The sequence below is a fragment of the Branchiostoma lanceolatum genome, chromosome 17 (genome assembly GCF_035083965.1).
Source record: "Branchiostoma lanceolatum isolate klBraLanc5 chromosome 17, klBraLanc5.hap2, whole genome shotgun sequence".
NCBI lineage: Eukaryota > Metazoa > Chordata > Leptocardii > Amphioxiformes > Branchiostomatidae > Branchiostoma > Branchiostoma lanceolatum.
This window is the reverse complement of record NC_089738.1, coordinates 3,149,858-3,168,964: the sequence shown is the minus strand read 5'-3', so window position 1 is coordinate 3,168,964 and position 19,107 is coordinate 3,149,858. Positions and strand designations below refer to the sequence as shown.

Genomic DNA, 19,107 nt, shown 5'->3' with positions numbered 1-19,107 from the left:
ACCTCCCTTCTTCCCCCCAGAGAGATTATTCGCAGCGCTCTCTTTTGTACCCTCTCCATGTTCTGCTCCTGCTCTTTGTTACAGCCTACAAGTAGCACGTGGCCATACTCTAGTACAGGTCTAATCAATGTAATGTATATTTGCAACAAGTCAGCAACGCTGGTTCCCTGTTTTGTAAGGAGCCTTAAGTAGTGGAGTCTGCGAGAGGCCTTCATGACCATAGAGCTAACTTGTTCATTAAAAGTCAAATTCTTGTCCAGAATAAAACCCAGGCCCTTGGCTAGCCCAACACATGGCACTTGTTGTCCCCCCAGACACAGTTTTGGTGGAACAGGAACTGATCTGTGAAAGCAAATTTGTAGCAGCTGGCTTTTCTTGCCATTTAAAGTCATCTTGTTGTCACAAGCCCACTCGTCAAGCTGGGACGCTTCCTCCTCCACTGTCTTGTCACTGTCGGCCACAGCCACTTGGAGGGTACGCGACAAGCTGACGTCATCGGCGTAGCCTACATTTAGAGTACTACAGTACACTGGTGACCTTGTGCTCATAAAAAGCAAAAACAGATAGGGCGAGAGAACACCCCCCTGCGGAACTCCAGATGTAAGTGTACACCAGGTGCTAAACTTGCCGTGGGTCACTACTCTTTGCTGTCTCTGTTGAAGGTAGCCATGTATCCATGACACCATGTACGGGCTCGCTTGCAGGTTGATGACACAGGTCAGGAGTAGAGCATGGTCCACCCGATCAAAAGCCTTACTCATATCTGCGAATAGAGCTCTTACTAGAGTTGGCTTCTTGGAGTCAAGTGCAGACAACCAGGTTTGCACCATGCGTACCAGTGCTATGGTAGTCGACGAGCCTTTCATGTAGGCATACTGGTCCCGAATTACCTCAGTCAGAGAGGGGAGTAGTCTCTTAAGAATGCATCTTTCTAGTAATTTTGCCAAGCCGGCTAAAAGGGACACTGGTCGGAAGTCTTCCACTTGTGATGCTCCAGCAGCCTTCGGTACTGGTACTACATTGGCCGACTTCCAAATTGTGGGCACGGTGCCCTCTGCATAGGAAGCATTGAAAAGATGGCAAACGATAGGTGCTAAGTCCTCAGCGCACTCTTTGAGCACCCAGTTTGGTACATCGTCCGGTCCACATGCTTTCCTTGGATTAGTTGACTTTAGAAGAACTTGTATCTCCCCAATCGAGCACAGGTTGGGACAGGCATCTGTGAACGGGAGTGGGAAGATGTGGAGACACTCACTCTGACACCATGCTTTGGGAAAGTGTTGGCTGATACTTTCTGCTGAAAGCTCTCCTGTAATGCTAGCCACCCGACTGTCACGTGATCTTCCCAACTCCCTGTTTATGCACTCCCACCATTTACGATGGGCTTCGCCTCTGAGTTGCTGTATGCAATTCCGGTAATGCCAATTCTGTTTCAGTGTTTGGAAACTATGGCTGTGGTAGGCCGACGGATACAAAGCTTGCTCACCGGGCTGTCATAACTGTCAACCTACTATGGCTTTACTGTTCCTAAAACATGAAAACATGTATATACTACTGGTCACGCTGGTACGGTGCGCCGTTCACGGCCCCCGGCAGCGACACGTCGGCCAGGTTCTGGTGGCCACGTCCACACGGTAGGTATTGATGGGAAAAGAAAGACAATGACCTGTAAGTTATTATTTATAAATACAAATTAAATTCCAGTTGTGATACAGAATGTACACACTGTAATACAGACCTACACACGATGATGTTAGTTACACATACATTTCTTTTACATAGGCTTCTACTGGGGCACACACAAGGGCGTTATGTAGCCGAGGGAGTTGTGTGCCGAGGGGTGACCGGCGTCCTACCAATTGATATCTATCGGCGGTCACCATTCGGCTACACAACTCCCTCGGGTACATAACTCCCTTCCGATAGAATAAGTCAATATTGATACGAACAAATAGGTTTGCTTTTACTTTATAACTTTTTTCCATCCTCCTGTCTTCTCCCAACCGTTGCCCAATCATGTTGGAATGCATTAGCCAAATCATGAACAACCAAAACGTGAAGAAAAACAGAATTGGACAGAATTTTAGGTTTGCATTCCAAGCACAGAAGTTTCTTCTCATGTTACCCGAGTCCCGAGCAGTCACCATGGGGACGGCATGCCGCCGAATACCTCTCCCACCTGTTGTACCAAATGTATGCTTTGGAAGCCGTTGATGGTATTTATGTATTTGGTTTCTTTTGTTTTGACCACTGCATCTACAAAAAGAATCGCATTGAACAAGATTTGTTTGAAGGGTAGTAAAACTTTGCGTGTGAAAATATGCGACTGTCACAAGCTGTGTCTTTTTAATAGAGCCTAGTTTGAATCAAAGCGTGGCCCACCGGACGATTAGTGGAGTTTTTATGAAATTGAAGCTATGTAAACAGTCGGCAACGGAGATAAAGTAAGTTAGTTTTGATTTTTTTTAATTCTCGTAGCTGCAGAGAAGAAGCCCGACGAGGAAAAGTGACTCGAAGACTTAGCGGTTGTGCGGCTAAGGAGGATGGTACAGAGCAAGGGGTAACTTTAACCAAGGATAATATATAGGATTGGTCCAATCAGAAGACAGAATAGGCGAGGTTCGTGACGTTCGCGATATTTCCAAGATTTCGGCGGCTTTGGGGAATCCTGTTTCACCGCGACAACAGCACCATGAAGGCGGGAATTCGCCGATTATTCCGGAGGAACAAGCCGGTATCCAGGATTTTCCCGTGGATTTAGGGCAGTAACGAGAGTTACTTTGAAAAAAAAAGACTTGAGTCAGGATAGGAGGAACAAGGCCTAGTGTACAATGGCAGGGTTGCTGACATGGGTAAGTGTAAAATATCTGGAAGTTTCCTTGTCTGATTGGTGAAGCTTACACAATAATATATCAAATCTAGTCAAGAATATTTTATTTTACCTATACTTATGTTACAAATAAAGTTGATATTCATTGTATGCTAAATAAAATTCTGTCTTTCCCTCCTGTCACTGCAATTTGTCACTGCATACACTGAATTTTCATACCAACCTAAAAGAAAAGCAATTTCTAAAATTCCGAAATCATACATTTCTGGCACATGCAGGGACTCAAGCGTGCTTCTGGCGGGGTGTTTAACATCTACAGCGATGACATGAAAGCTCTAGTGCGAGACACCTACCCTGGCGGGGATGAAGATGGCTTCATCAACACTAACGAGCGTCCCGAGAAGCACGTGGACGTCGACGACCTGTTCGAGGACAAAAGCTAAAAAAACCCCATCGTTTATGGTCTGAATAAAGTCTGAAGCTCCTTAAAAGTCTAGTGTGTGGCTAGTTCTTTACACTTCATAAAGTGTTCGCTTTCTTTTACATAAAAAAAGCAATAAATGTGATCAAAAAGTTCCATCTGTTTCCTACAATACTGTAGAAATAGACATGTCACATGTGATGACATTACAAAAGCACTTCGTCTTTTGTGGCAATAATGTGACAACAGTCTTCCTTTTCTTTCTTAACATTATGTACATGTATTACAACTTGTCTTGGGTAATGTCACGCTAAAAAGTAATGTCGAAAGGTTATGAAAACCTGGCACTATATACAAACACCATATGTTGTCTTAAGTCTTTATGTACAATACTGATTCAAAGGAAATATGCAAATTAGGGATGTATATATTTATTCATGTACAGTGACAGGAGCTTAGGTACAGGACCTAGCGTGATACTGGACCTAAATAATCAGTTACCTGTAAGTTATACTGTACATGTAGCTAACAGTCCAGACCGGCAACTAAACAATTTTACAAGTATAGGTTTTTCAAATTTTGAGTATACAGCCACATCGCACGCTCGTTCTCATGTGAATGTACAAATTGCTGTCGCCAGCCTTTACGACTTGATATGAGCCAAATTAAGGGCACCATCGATGCTTTCTTCACTTTCCCACAACACATATCATGTTTCACGAAAAATGCACCTCAAAATTACTTATGGCTTTTGACTTCGAAAAAGTTATGGCAATGAGTGGCCTAAAGAGTCACAAAAAACGGCTGTCGCCTGCGGAGACATGCAAAATTTAAAAAGCAGCCGAGAATGTAACAATTCAGTCCAGAGTTTGACCGGTTAACTGGTGAATCCAGCTACTGAGGCCCTCCGACAAATCACGTCAGATCGCTCCCGTCACTGTTCTTGTACGCTGTGCAAGGCGGTTTATGCCCGTCGCCCAAAACAGTAAGCTCCGTTACCGTTTGAAGTAAGACGTTCCTAACATTAAGATATGCCACATATAAGGTGCCAACCTGTCGTTTTTATGACGACTTAAAGCTTTTGTGGCTTTTAAAAGGAACAAATACGAACTGTTTGCTATCAGTTGTGGACCACCTCCTCGAACAAATGACAGTACAGTAATGGATGTAATCTCCGTTACCATTGTTTGATGCTCTATGTGTTGTTAACAAGGCATGGTGTAGGAACGCTGCCCATTTTCTAAATGCCCGTACATACGTCCTTTTAATAATAAAAGATGGAACGCAAAAACGGAAATCCCTTTGAAGGAAAAGCCGAAGTTTTACTGTAGTAAGCTCCGTTACCGGTAACGGAGATTACACCTGTTGCGGAAAATACATAACCTGGCGCAGAACTTTTTTTGTAGTTGTGCACCATAAGGCAAAAGCGTTTGAACTAGAATAGAAAAGTATAGATTCAACTGAGAGAAACCCCCTGTAGGGTTATTATATTCCAATTTTCTACTCTTTCTTCCAGATTTTGTTTCCAAAGTTGAATTCTTTTTAAACCTCAAGACAATAAGTAATCTATAGCCTTTGATATGTTTGAAGAAGAAAAGAAATCAGAAGTCGATCAATTACAACTTGGCGACTTACGTCTGGTCAAGGACATTATATGTCCTTGGTCTGGTCAATAATGTCCTTGGTCTGGTGAACACGCCTTTTGGCGAAAGTATGTAATCTCCGTTACCGTTTTTCCGCGATTCCCTCTCCGTTCCAAATGCTTTACTGCTCCTAAGCAGTATTAGTTCGCAACATTGAATATTTTATAGATGTTGTAAGAGAAGAGTTAAATTATTCGGATCAACGGAGGATCGAACGTTTTGCAAGAACTATCTGATTCCGTCTCTGTTAGATATCTCAAGTCGAAATGGATTAATTTGACAATATTAATCCTGAATGAAACAGTTATACAGCAATCGTCAGCACGCCGGCACTAAATTTGACAGACGTTTTACCAGAGATACTGACTCCTCAACTATAGGTATAGAAGGCGATGTCGCGACATGGAAGCTCCAAAATCGAAGTATCTTATTACTGATGTTCAACATTTTTTCCGCAAAAATATTGGTGAACTCCAAGGACATCTAAACAAAGCTTAGAAATTTTCGGCAACTTCCCGTGACAAATTAGCTGTAATATTTTGGGGATCATGAAAGGTAAAAAATGAGGTAGGTTTGTTTGGAAAATGAGCTGATCAATTTTTAGACCCTAAAAATCGCTATTTTGCACATTTCATTGAGAACGAGCGCGCAAATACATATCGCCATCGTATCAAGGCAGAAATTTGAGAAAGGTCCACCGTCACGGCAGAAAGCGATGCCGGTTAGAACAATCTTTCAACGGGAAGATCAAGAGGACAGCAAGCAACACAGCCGGAATGCCCTCTTTCGTCTGCAACGCACATTTTGGCCTTGGCTACAGCAAGTCAGCGCTGGCTCCGCTGCCGCCGACGCAAAGGACTAAGAACAGGCCAAGAGTTTCATGCCAAATGCACACAAACGTTCCACAGGACACGGTGGTCTGTCACTAGGGTATTCTTTCCCGTTGCCACGCGCGTTCGACAAGGTATCGGGTTACACGAGGCAACATTTTGGCTAACGGCAAAACATTTGTAAATAAACAATATATTGGGGACGGGAAAATCTTTCCAAAATAAAACGAAATTAGTGATTTTACAAACTTTGAATGTTGCAATTTTGTGCTGAATAACTTGTTTTTCTATATTTTGCTCCCGAACACGTCAATTCTCTGGTTTTAGGGACCCCGTTTTTTCAGGCACACATCGCAAAGGCCAGGCTTCAAATATCAACGAATATCTCTTATTTTCATATTTTTCGTCGACCAGGAACAAAGCGGAACTTTGTGTTTTTGGGATTTTTCAATTTCTGTTTCTAAGTATAGTTAATATCGACAAATCTGATGAAAAATGACATTTTTTGACATTTTTCGCACTCAATTGCCAATAATACAAAATCAATGCCATTTTTCAAAAATCCCAAAAACACAAACCTCGCGAAAACCGTTACGGTCATTTTGAGCCATAAATAAGGTAAGCTTGACGCTTTTTGAAGCTGATCCTTTACGATGTTTGAACGCATGTCATGCCCCACGGATAAGGGGAGGGGGTAATTGACACGGGCGTAACTAATCCTTCTAATATCCAAGGTCAGCAAAAACGACGCCAGCAGCCTCGTTAATTATGTTAGGTATCCACAACAAAGTCCCCGCATAGATATACTCTCCAGGAAACAGGTAAAATTCGTGAAAGAAGTAGTTTTTCTCCTGATGCGGGAAAGGGGCCCGACCGTGCTGGTTTACAGCGAAGACATGCAATGACCGCAGGTGACCCCAGATCGAAAGAGCGTTCGGATCGATTACGTCATTTCGAACATCATGGAACAGCGTTCGAATTCGGCTGGACATGGGAGTTTCTGAGCATGAATTGGACCACCGTGGGACCAAGTCAAGAAAATGGGCAACAGTGAACCAAAGATGGGAAAAGAGAACACGGGGACAGTGTTTACTGATTTGGTCAGGAAAAGTCAGGGGACGAAAAATCTCCACAGAATGGTCAGGAAGAGGCAGGGGACGAAAACTCCCCACAGAATGGTCAGTTCTCAGAGGAGGAAGGGTTAGAGGAGGAAGAGGACGTGAACGGAGAGAAGGAAACTTCTCCCGGGAACGTCTCACCTCCTCAAAGTGACGATGAGCAGAGGGAAACCCCTCCCGCGGAGGCAGTGGCCTCTGCTGTGGACCCTCTCAAGGACCCCCTCTCTCCTCCCACAGAGGCAGCGGACCCGACTCAAGGCGTTCGGGACCCCCCCCCCCCCTCCTCCTTCCGCGGGAGCCTCTCACTCAGATGATGGGAAAGAGGAGGAAACCCCATCCCCCATGATAGAGACCCCTGGCAAGGTGGGCTTAACACCGCCGTTTGACAGCCAGGGCTCGAATGGGATTTGGGATCTCACAGCAGTCCCAGAAGAAGGGGCCAATGAACTGTGGTCCCAGGAATTGTCTCCAGTTGAGTTGGAACTTCCCATGAATAAGTCTGGGGAGGATATTTATCCGTACCGACTGTATATTGATGAAGGGGGCTCCAAACGCTCAGGTCAATAAGATCGACCGGGCTGACCCTTCCCTCTCTCCTGACGGAAAGAGGCAGGCCATGGACTCCGCGTCTGTCACTCAGGGAGACCTGACCGCCTCCACTCCGAAGAGTAAGAAGGAGAAGAAGGCGGAGGTAGAGGCGGCGGGATACGGCTCCCAAATTCAGCAGTAATCCTGGTCACCAACGAGGGGATTTGGTTGAAATATTTACCGGACAACAAATAGCCCCCTACACTGTATTTGACTTCCATGCTTGGAATGGTTTGCTATGGAGCAGACAGCATGTGTGCACATTACCAGAGGAAGATGTTGAGAAGAGTCCCGCAAATCATCGACAACGACAACTCATCCAGTTGGCCGAGAAAGACCACCGTCCTCGACGCCATCTACATGGCAAGGGGAGGCATGGCGAGAAGTCAACATTGTCACCATCAAGAACTGCTTCCTGAAGTGTGGGTTTAGCGTATCCTCGGAGGCGACAACACTGAGATGGAAGTCGACACCGCTGTCCCGCCCCCAAGGGTATTGCGACCGAAGCCTTTGAAGAGTTCGTGGGTTGATGCTGGACTAGAAACCACCGGGGATGCAACAAACCGTGAGATTAATAAGAACCTGCCAGAGGCGTCCCATAATGTGATGCTAAGACTACATTACATAGTAAAGATGGACATGGGTCTCCTGCAACGCTCTGTTACAGGACACAAAACCCTTCGGGCAGAACTTTGTCCACTGGAGAGCTGAACTTTTCGAGAGGATGAAGTTACCAATTCCACCTGGTATGGTCCAAAGTATAGAGAAAGCCTTACTTCCTATTATAGACAACTATCACGAGGCTCAACCAACATGTTACTTCGTGGGGGAGGAGGGGGGGGGGGGGGTAACGATCCGGCTCAGATAATCTCAAAGCAGATCTAACGGTTGCAAAGATACATTGTCTGTCAGATGGTGCTAACATTACTACAAACATCGCCGACGAGCGACGAAGCTGTTGGCTCTCTTATGTGTATTAACTTTATAATAAGATTTACTATAAACTAACAACCACACAGATTTTAAATTACAACTTGGGTATAATCCATTTTATTAATACCTCGGATATTGTGCCACAGATTTACCGTTTCCAGGAGGCAACAGGGTACAAGGGGATACACCTTCGGTCAGGAGATGTAGTGAGCTTTGTCAAGACACCTGATAAGGATGTGCCGTCTGGGTAAGTCGTGGCAATTAGCAGATTATTCTTTATGATCTGAGCGTCAATATCATACAGTAGTCAGTATCCACACTGAGGATAAGTTAACAGTTGATAAGCAATTATCATCGTTTGAGCTGATAAGCTGTTTCTCTGTTCTGTCTCCAGAAGAGTTCACATCATCTGTGGGTAGAAAACTCCTCCATGCACCACCACCACCAATTGCTTTAGTTGCGGTTGATGAGGCCCACTGTATACCAGAGTGGTACATATATATTTACAAACTAACTCTAGTGAGGATACCCAAGTAAAACCTAAGAAACCTCTAACATCATCTTCTCCTTCTTCGGCACCTAACAAAGAACGTCCTGTAACTCTGCGATAATGAAGGACCGTGGATTTAGGATGACTTGTTCACATTTTGCAAGTCCAAGTGTACCAGAGAAGATCTTATCTGGGAACATCTGCAGGCTATCCAGCGAGATGGTTTCGCTCCTTATCCACGGATACCCTACCATTCAACTTCCTTCACTTCAGTGTTGCGGAGCTGGGCAACATCTTACAGATTACAACAAAATAACTCATGTACTTTATACCTTAAGTTCTTGTCATCTCAATCAATTTCTTTACTTTTACTGGTTCGGTCAATAGTTAGTCATGCCACTTCTTATGCAAATTAAAACACAAATGTGGTAAAACAATTGTTTTCCATTTACATCTGGCAACTAAATTCATTTAGCAACGGGGCCTGAATTCACCTTATTATTCTACAGAGCACGAAAACAAAACTAACTACACATCTGTGACTTTATCATAGCTTATCCATGTTTCGTGTGTGCAGGGACTTCACCGTGCTACTCCAGGCACGTATTACAACTACAGCCTGGAGCTGGTGTCCATCATCAGGGAGGCCTACCCGTCCGGGGACAACGAGGACTGGGGCCTTCTCAACCTGGCCAACTGCCCCACCGCTGATGTAGGTGTTGACGATCTCTTCGAGGACAAGCCATGAAGAGGCTCGCCACCCCGGCATTACCTTATCAGTAGTGTAGTTTTAGTTTAGTCGGTCCTAAGGAGTCCGAGAGGTGATGCCGATGTCTTAGAATAGGGGACCATATACTGTACCATATTCTCGCCTTTACACCTCAACATTCCAGATAGATAAGCCATCTTCTCATATGAATTTACAATCACAAATCTATTTTCATAAAACAAAAACTATTTATGTAAAACTCTGTGTGGAAAACTATATAACTATATAATATGGAATAAACTTGAGCACCCTACATTGTATCCTGTTGACTCTCTTTATGCAATGTTAACATACAGCTAGGTACAATGAATAATCTCACATAGAAATTTAGACGTGATTGATTGATTGGATGTTGAAATTATGTTGGTTGAATGTTGAAGTACCGGCTTCATTTTTTAATCAATGCATGTAGAAATACAATAGAAACTTAGAAACTTTGGTACCGAATCTTCATCTACAAGCGCCAACAGCACTCAGAACCGCCGGTCATCTACAAGCACCAACAGCACCCAGAACAGCGGATCATCTACAAGCACCAACAGCACCCAGAACCGCGGATCAACTACGAGCACCAACAGCACCCAGAACCGCGGATCAACTACGAGCATCAACAGCACCCAGAACCGCGGATCAACTACGAGCACCAACAGCACCCAGAACCGCGGATCAACTACGAGCACCAACAGCACCCAGAACCGCGGATCAACTACAAGCACCAACTGCACCCAGAACCGCGGATCAACTACAAGCACCAACAGCACCCAGAACCGCGGATCATCTACAAGCACCAACAGCACCCAGAACCGCGGATCAACTACAAGCACCAACTGCACCCAGAACCGCGGATCAACTACGAGCACCAACAGCACCCAGAACCGCGGATCAACTACGAGCACCAACAGCACACAGAACCGCGGATCAACTACGAGCACCAACAGCACTCAGAACCGCGGATCAACTACGAGCACCAACAGCACCCAGAACCGCGGATCAACTACAAGCACCAACAGCACCCAGAACCGCGAATCAACTACGAGCACCAACAGCACTCAGAACCGCGGATCAACTACGAGCACCAACAGCACACAGAACCGCGGATCAACTACAAGCACCAACAGCACCCAGAACCGCGGATCAACTACGAGCACCAACAGCACTCAGAACCGCGGATCAACTACGAGCACCAACAGCACTCAGAACCGCGAATCAACTACAAGCACCAACAGCACCCAGAACCGCGGATCAACTACAAGCACCAACAGCACCCAGAACCGCGGATCAACTACGAGCACCAACAGCACTCAGAACCGCGAATCAACTACAAGCACCAACAGCACCCAGAACCGCGGATCAACTACAAGCACCAACAGCACCCAGAACCGCGGATCAACTACGAGCACCAACAGCACTCAGAACCGCGGATCAACTACGAGCACCAACAGCACTCAGAACCGCGAATCAACTACAAGCACCAACAGCACACAGAACCGCGGATCAACTACAAGCACCAACAGCACCCAGAACCGCGGATCAACTACGAGCACCAACAGCACTCAGAACCGCGAATCAACTACAAGCATCAACAGCACTCAGAACCGCGGATCAACTACAAGCACCAACTGCACCCAGAACCGCGGATCAACTACAAGCACCAACAGCACCCAGAACCGCGGATCAACTACAAGCACCAACAGCACCCAGAACCGCGGATCGACTACAAGCACCAACAGCACTCAGAACCGCGGATCAACTACGAGCACCAGCAGCACACAGAACCGCGGATCAACTACGAGCATCAACAGCACCCAGAACCGCGGATCAACTACGAGCACCAACAGCACCCAGAACCGCGGATCAACTACGAGCACCAACAGCACTCAGAACCGCGGATCAACTACGAGCACCAACAGCACTCAGAACCGCGGATCAACTACGAGCACCAGCAGCACACAGAACCGCGGATCGACTACAAGCACCAACAGCACCCAGAACCGCGGATCAACTACGAGCACCAACAGCACTCAGAACCGCGGATCAACTACAAGCACCAACAGCACTCAGAACCGCGGATCAACTACGAGCACCAACAGCACACAGAACCGCGGATCAACTACAAGCACCAACAGCACCCAGAACCGCGGATCAACTACGAGCACCAACAGCACTCAGAACCGCGGATCAACTACGAGCACCAACAGCACTCAGAACCGCGAATCAACTACAAGCACCAACAGCACCCAGAACCGCGGATCAACTACAAGCACCAACAGCACCCAGAACCGCGGATCAACTACGAGCACCAACAGCACTCAGAACCGCGAATCAACTACAAGCACCAACAGCACCCAGAACCGCGGATCAACTACAAGCACCAACAGCACCCAGAACCGCGGATCAACTACGAGCACCAACAGCACTCAGAACCGCGGATCAACTACGAGCACCAACAGCACTCAGAACCGCGAATCAACTACAAGCACCAACAGCACACAGAACCGCGGATCAACTACAAGCACCAACAGCACCCAGAACCGCGGATCAACTACGAGCACCAACAGCACTCAGAACCGCGAATCAACTACAAGCATCAACAGCACTCAGAACCGCGGATCAACTACAAGCACCAACTGCACCCAGAACCGCGGATCAACTACAAGCACCAACAGCACCCAGAACCGCGGATCAACTACAAGCACCAACAGCACCCAGAACCGCGGATCGACTACAAGCACCAACAGCACTCAGAACCGCGGATCAACTACGAGCACCAGCAGCACACAGAACCGCGGATCGACTACAAGCACCAACAGCACCCAGAACCGCGGATCAACTACGAGCACCAACAGCACTCAGAACCGCGGATCAACTACGAGCACCAACAGCACTCAGAACCGCGGATCAACTACGAGCACCAACAGCACACAGAACCGCGGATCAACTACGAGCACCAACAGCACCCAGAACCGCGGATCAACTACAAGCACCAACAGCACCCAGAACCGCGGATCAACTACGAGCACCAACAGCACTCAGAACCGCGAATCAACTACAAGCACCAACAGCACTCAGAACCGCGGATCAACTACAAGCACCAACAGCACCCAGAACCGCGGATCAACTACGAGCACCAACAGCACCCAGAACCGCGAATCAACTACAAGCACCAACAGCACTCAGAACCGCGGATCAACTACGAGCACCAACAGCACCCAGAACCGCGGATCAACTATAAGCACCAACAGCACCCAGAACCGCGGATCAACTACGAGCACCAACAGCACTCAGAACCGCGGATCAACTACGAGCATCAACAGCACTCAGAACCGCGGATCAACTACGAGCATCAACAGCACTCAGAACCGCGGATCAACTACGAGCACCAACAGCACTCAGAACCGTTAACCGCGGATCAACTACGAGCACCAACAGCACCCAGAACCGCGGATCAACTACAAGCACCAACAGCACCCAGAACCGCGGATCAACTACAAGCACCAACAGCACCCAGAACCGCGGATCAACTACGAGCATCAACAGCACTCAGAACCGCGGATCAACTACGAGCACCAACAGCACTCAGAACCGCGGATCAACTACGAGCACCAACAGCACTCAGAACCGCGGATCAACTACGAGCACCAACAGCACCCAGAACCGCGGATCAACTACAAGCACCAACAGCACCCAGAACCGCGGATCAACTACAAGCACCAACAGCACCCAGAACCGCGGATCAACTACGAGCACCAACAGCACACAGAACCGCGGATCAACTACGAGCACCAACAGCACCCAGAACCGCGGATCAACTACGAGCACCAACAGCACCCAGAACCGCGGATCAACTACGAGCACCAACAGCACCCAGAACCGCGGATCAACTACGAGCGGGTGAAGAGGTGGGCGTCGGACGACACAGGCCTGAAGAACCCTCGACCAATCAAGTACACTCTGGGGGAAACACTCACCCTGGCTGCACATGACAGAGCCCCAATCAAATATATATATTAAAGGCAGCAGTGGTACGTTTCATGACAGAATTAAGTTGTGATTATTGTTGATTTGCAAGATAGTCATCTGTTACATTGATTGTTTGTCACTTTTAACTCTTTGAAAACATTTATGGGATTAGCCAAATTGCCAAGGACTGCACTGGCAACATCATAACTGCCAAGAAAGAACATGTAGAAGAACGTGCCCTTGCTGAAGAGTCACAAGAGGTTTGTCTGGACCCGCTGATCCACAGGTATCTGGGCGAAGCTTCACGAGGCGCTGAGGAAGCTAGTGAAGACGGCCCGCAGTGCTCGCGCCAAGAAGCAAGTGATCCAACGTTTCCAGTTCGTGGCGGATTTCTGCCTCAAACACGCGGCAGAGGAGGGGATCGGAGAGAAAATCCGAGAGATGATGATGACGCCGGCAGAGAAACGTTTCATGAATGAGGCTAAGAAGGCAGAAGCTTTCCTTGAAAAACGGTCCAAGCGGGGCGCACGGCTGGACATGACAGAGCACCAATCAAATATATATCAAAGGCAGCAGTGGTACGTTTTATGACAGAATTATGTTGTGATTATTGTTGATTTGCAAGATAGTCAGCTGTTACATTGATTGTTTGTAACTTTAACTCTTTAGAAACATGTATGGATTAGCCAATTTGCCAAGGACTGCACTGACGACATCAAAACTGCAAAAAAAAGAACATGTACAAGAACGTGCCCTTGCTGATTATGAGTCCAAGGACAAACATTACGTTACATTCGTGGGCTAATAGATAGTCCTTATTCCACATAAAATGGGTTTTCATTTCTATCAGGGGACATACTTTTCTGCAGTAACTTTAATATTGAATTAATATCTATGGGTGAAAAGGCAATATTTGTATGTACCTGATTTTTATCATTTTTTTTTTTTCTAGACATGGCCGATAACCTGTCCCCGCCTCACGACATTACCGAGTAAGGATATATGACAGTGACCAGACCTCCTGCTGAGAACTTGAGTGGCTCCACATCTGCAGCAGCAATGTGTGGCACCGAACCCTTTGAATATAGGCTTAGCTGATGGATCAGTAGGTAAGTAGAACAAGAAGACGAGACTCCCCTGCCAGAGTAACAGTACCCTTCGCTATCTATTTAGGCCGATTGAATTTAATAAGCCACAAAAAACTGTAGGAGTAAACTTTGGAGGCAGATCGATATGACGGCACAGTTTGAATATTCGAATCGCGAGCGTCTGACGGATTTCGTCTGGACGGGTTTTCGTAGGCGACTTCAGAACTTCAGAAAAAAGCCCCTTTACAGCTACCTTTACCAAGGGTACCAAACCTATTTCCGGGCTAAAAGTTGGCCTTCTGCGCCTGCGCCAGTTACCGGTCTGTCCCCTGAGGGTGTCAAGAAACCCATCTTGATCGTTGTTTCGCCACTTGCTGCCCTGATCAGGGATCAAGTTGAGGAAGCCAATGCCATGGGGATTTCAGCAGTTTCCTTGCTGGACGCGACGGAGAGAGAAGCCAGGGATATCGAGCAGGGCAAATACCAGCTCGTGTTTGGCATCCCTGAGTTGTGGGTGGAGACAGAACTCTGGGGAGACATGCTTCTCAGTGACCACTACCAGGAGAATCTGATCGGGATAGTTTGCGACGAAGTGCACAAGACACCCAGCTGGTAGGAAGATGTTACTTTAATATATTCAACAGCATTATAGCAAGGAGTTATTGTGATAATATCGAAATTGAGCGGGCAGATATAACAAATACATCTAGAAGATGCCGCGCGTGTGTTTCATGCAAATGAGTATCTTTTACACTTGGGTGTCGGGCCAGTGACGGGCATGAATAATTTACTTTCCTGCCATTTGTAAACAATGACTTGTAGCCACTCGGCCCGCCAATATTTAACCGGAATATCTTTTTGTAAACCTCTTCTTTTTGTAACATTTTACATGACAATCCCCAGGGTAGAATTAAACATCATATCATAAGCGGTTGGGTTGAGAGAATCATGTGTATTGATGATATTTTGTTCACGAAAAATTATGATACATTGTTATCTTCTCTGCTAACATACGCTTTATCTGTACTTTTATTAGGGGCATGGCAAAGAAAGGAGTGAAGGCATTCAGGGAGTGTTTTGGCAGATTGGCTGAACTGAGGTCACTATGTAGAAATGGTAAGTTCTTCCTGTCACGTTGATGAACGGTTCAATCCCCTTTGATTGAATGATTTATCATTATTTGCTTGCCAACATACTATACATAAAAGAGTATACTTTTAGTCATTTTAGAGGTAGAAATATATACACGTATGAAGATAAAGATTTGAAACACTGATCGTTGTTATGCCTTATCACCATGACATGTAAGACTATGTCTTTCATTTGATTGATTGTGTCTTAAAAAAACTATTGTTTCAGGAATCCCTGTTCTGGCGTTAACAGCATCAGCAGATGTCAAGACGAGGAAAGACATTGTACATCTGTTGAAGTTGAAGAAGACAACCTTGTACGTCGAGGCAAGTCCAGATCGACCTAACATTCGCTTATCATGCGTCTCAGTAAAAGGCGGCGACAAGTCTTGTTTAGACTGGATTGTCACTGGCTTGAGAGAGGAAGGTACATCCCATCCCGAAATTATTATATATTGTACCAGTATCACAGTAACACGTAAAGTGTATGAGTATATTAAGAAAGGTCTTGGCGACCATGCCTATGTTGGCCCCAAGCAGCTGTCAAGGTATTGTTTAGTGGCTATGTTTCACAACCCAACTCATGCCCACAAGAAGGAAGAGGTTCTGGCTTGCTTTGCCGAAGGACCTGTTCGGGTAATAGTTGCCACAACGGCACTTAGTATGGGCATCAACTTCAAAGATGTCAGGTATGTTGTCAATTATGGTGCGCCACGTATTGCAGAAGATATGTTGCAACAAATTGGAAGGGCTGGTAGGGATGGTCTACAGAGCTGCGGCATTGTGTACCATACAAGTGGAGACCGTTGTGATGATGATGTTAAGGCATTTGTAAGTTGTAAGACATGTTTGAGGGCCAATCTCTACAATTTATTTGAAAAAAAGAAGGCAACAGTTCCTATGCTACCAGGCCACATTTGTTGTTCTGTATGCCACCTGGCCTGTTGTTGTAATGATGACAAAAGTGCTTGTATTGTGCCTGCACCTGTATTTGACAAACCCAGAGCACCGGGAACAGTGCCCGATGACCAACCGTCATTGAAGAGATCTGTCTCTGATGATGAGAAACAGAGGCTAAGGGAAGGGCTATTTGAGTACAGACAATCATTGGTGCAGTCAAAGAAGCTGATGTTTACTCTAGACATGACAACAGGGTTTTCAGCCGATTTGATTGACTGTATCATAGAGCACTCACCCTATATATTTGATGTAGAGTACATTAGAAAGCACATTTTCTTGTATGACATGAAGCATGCAGACGGCATCATGGCTATCGTCAACAAAGTCTTCTCCGAGAAACTTGACATGGATGACCTTTTAAGTTTTATTCAGAGTGAGTTCTGTAGTGAGGAGGCAGATGATGATGCAGAAAGGTTCTACTTTTGGGATTGCCCCTTCGAAGATCCACCTCCGAGTAGCAGTTCTAATGAAGAATCTGATGATGATGACGTAGAGTAATCTCAATGTTGAAGCACTGACTACAGAAACTAAACTTTTTTAAGTATACTTTATTTACAACGAAAGAAGATAATTGTACATAAGCATGTACTAAAGGAATATGTCATATTGTTGTTATACAATGATATAGAATCTTTGTACATTTATATACAGATAGACAGTGTTAAGACCTATTTGTCCATGTTATTACTATCAACATAACGACATCCTGCTCAGACTATATAGATTTTTAGATGTGCTGGAACATTTGTACATTTTAACAAATCTTGGACTGATGTCAATGTACATGTCATTTTTGTCATCTTCTATCTCTGTAAGTCTAAAGTACATATTCAAATGACACCAGACATTGGTGATGGATATTGCTACAACAAGAATGTAAATATGACAACATGTACATAAATTGCGCATGGTGTTTATCTTTTATTTGATATAGTACCTCACATTAGACTTGTTTAAAAAATGCAGTACTATGGGACACAGAGCACAACACCTAACTGGTACTACCAAAAGAATACTTGTACAGTTCAACTTCAACCACCCAAAATACTTACTCATGTAGATTGTTGTTGTTGGCTTGGCTTCGCTGACGAAGATTTCAGGGGTTGAGTCCACTGGTACATGCCCTCTGGTGGCTGACGAGTCCGATGCGTGATCTACAGACCCGGCCACATCGGCTGCAGGGGAAGGATGACTCTGGGGTTGGTGCCGTGACGGTGCGATTCTTCCTCCTGCTGCGCTTCTCCTGTAGGTCAGTTCTGCGGTTTTTCTCGAAGGAGGAGACTGCCTGGTGAACAGTGTGTCGCCACGTCCCTCGGTCTGCAGCAAGCGCTGACCACTGGTGGTAGTCGATGTTACAGCAATGTAGGGATTTCTTCAATGTGTCTTTAAACCTCTTCTTTGGCGCCCCTCTGTTGCGGTGCCCAGTGGACAGTTCACCATAGAGGATGATTTTGGGCAGACGATGGTCCTCCATTCTGGATACGTGCCCTGCCCAGCGTAGCTGTTTTTTCATCAGCATGGCATCGATGCTGGTGATCTCTGCTCGCTCCAGCACTTCAACGTTTGTGACGTAGTCACTCCAGTGAATGTTGAGGATGGAGCGGAGGCAGCGTTGGTGGAAGCGTTCAAAAAGACGTAGATGCTGTCTGTAGGTCACCCACGACTCTGAACCGTACAGGAGGGTAGTGAGGACCACGGCTCTGTAGACGCTGACTTTAGTGCCTTTCTTCAGGTGCTTGCTGCTCCAGACACGTCTGTAGAGTCTGCCGAAAGCACTGTTTGCCTTTGCAAGTCTGTTGTCCACCTCCTTATCGATCCTAGCATCAGAGGAGATGGTGCTTCCTAGGTAAGTGAACTGCTGGACTGCCTTCAGTTCCGTCTCGCCAATCGTGATGTAGGGTGTGCGGTACGCTTCCTGAGGTGCGGGCTGATGGAGTACCTCTGTCTTCTTCAGACTGACTTCAAGACCAAAAAGTTTGGCTGCCTCTGCAAAGCAGGATGTCACACGCTGCATGGCAGGCTCAGTGTGGGCTACAAGGGCAGCGTCGTCAGCAAAGAGCAGCTCACGGATAAGTTGCTCTAGGGTCTTGGTGTGAGCCTGTAGGCGACGTAAGTTAAGCAGGCTATCATCAGTGCGGTATCGTATGTAGATGCCGTCTTCATCTCCAAGATCTTCTGTGGCCTGCTGTAGCATCATGCTGAAGAAGATGGTGAACAGAGTTGGCGCGAGAACACAACCTTGCTTCACCCCGTTGCTGACTGGAAAGTGTTCTGAGAGGTCGTTGCTGCTTCTAACCTGGCCACGCTGTTGTTCGTGCAGCTGGATGACCATGTTGAGGAACTTTGG

General features: G+C 46.2%; 1 protein-coding gene across 1 annotated transcript; it reads left to right on the top strand.

Annotated features, from left to right (window-relative positions):
• The first annotated feature begins 15,199 nt into the window (after positions 1-15,199).
• On the top strand, positions 15,200-17,650 carry LOC136422606 (ATP-dependent DNA helicase RecQ-like). The gene is made up of 3 exons (XM_066410416.1): positions 15,200-15,282; positions 15,707-15,786; positions 16,030-17,650. Exons 1-3 carry the CDS (start codon positions 15,209-15,211, stop codon positions 17,256-17,258), a joined length of 1,383 nt encoding a protein of 460 aa, XP_066266513.1. The 5' UTR covers positions 15,200-15,208; the 3' UTR covers positions 17,259-17,650.
• Positions 17,651-19,107: the final 1,457 nt, after the last annotated feature.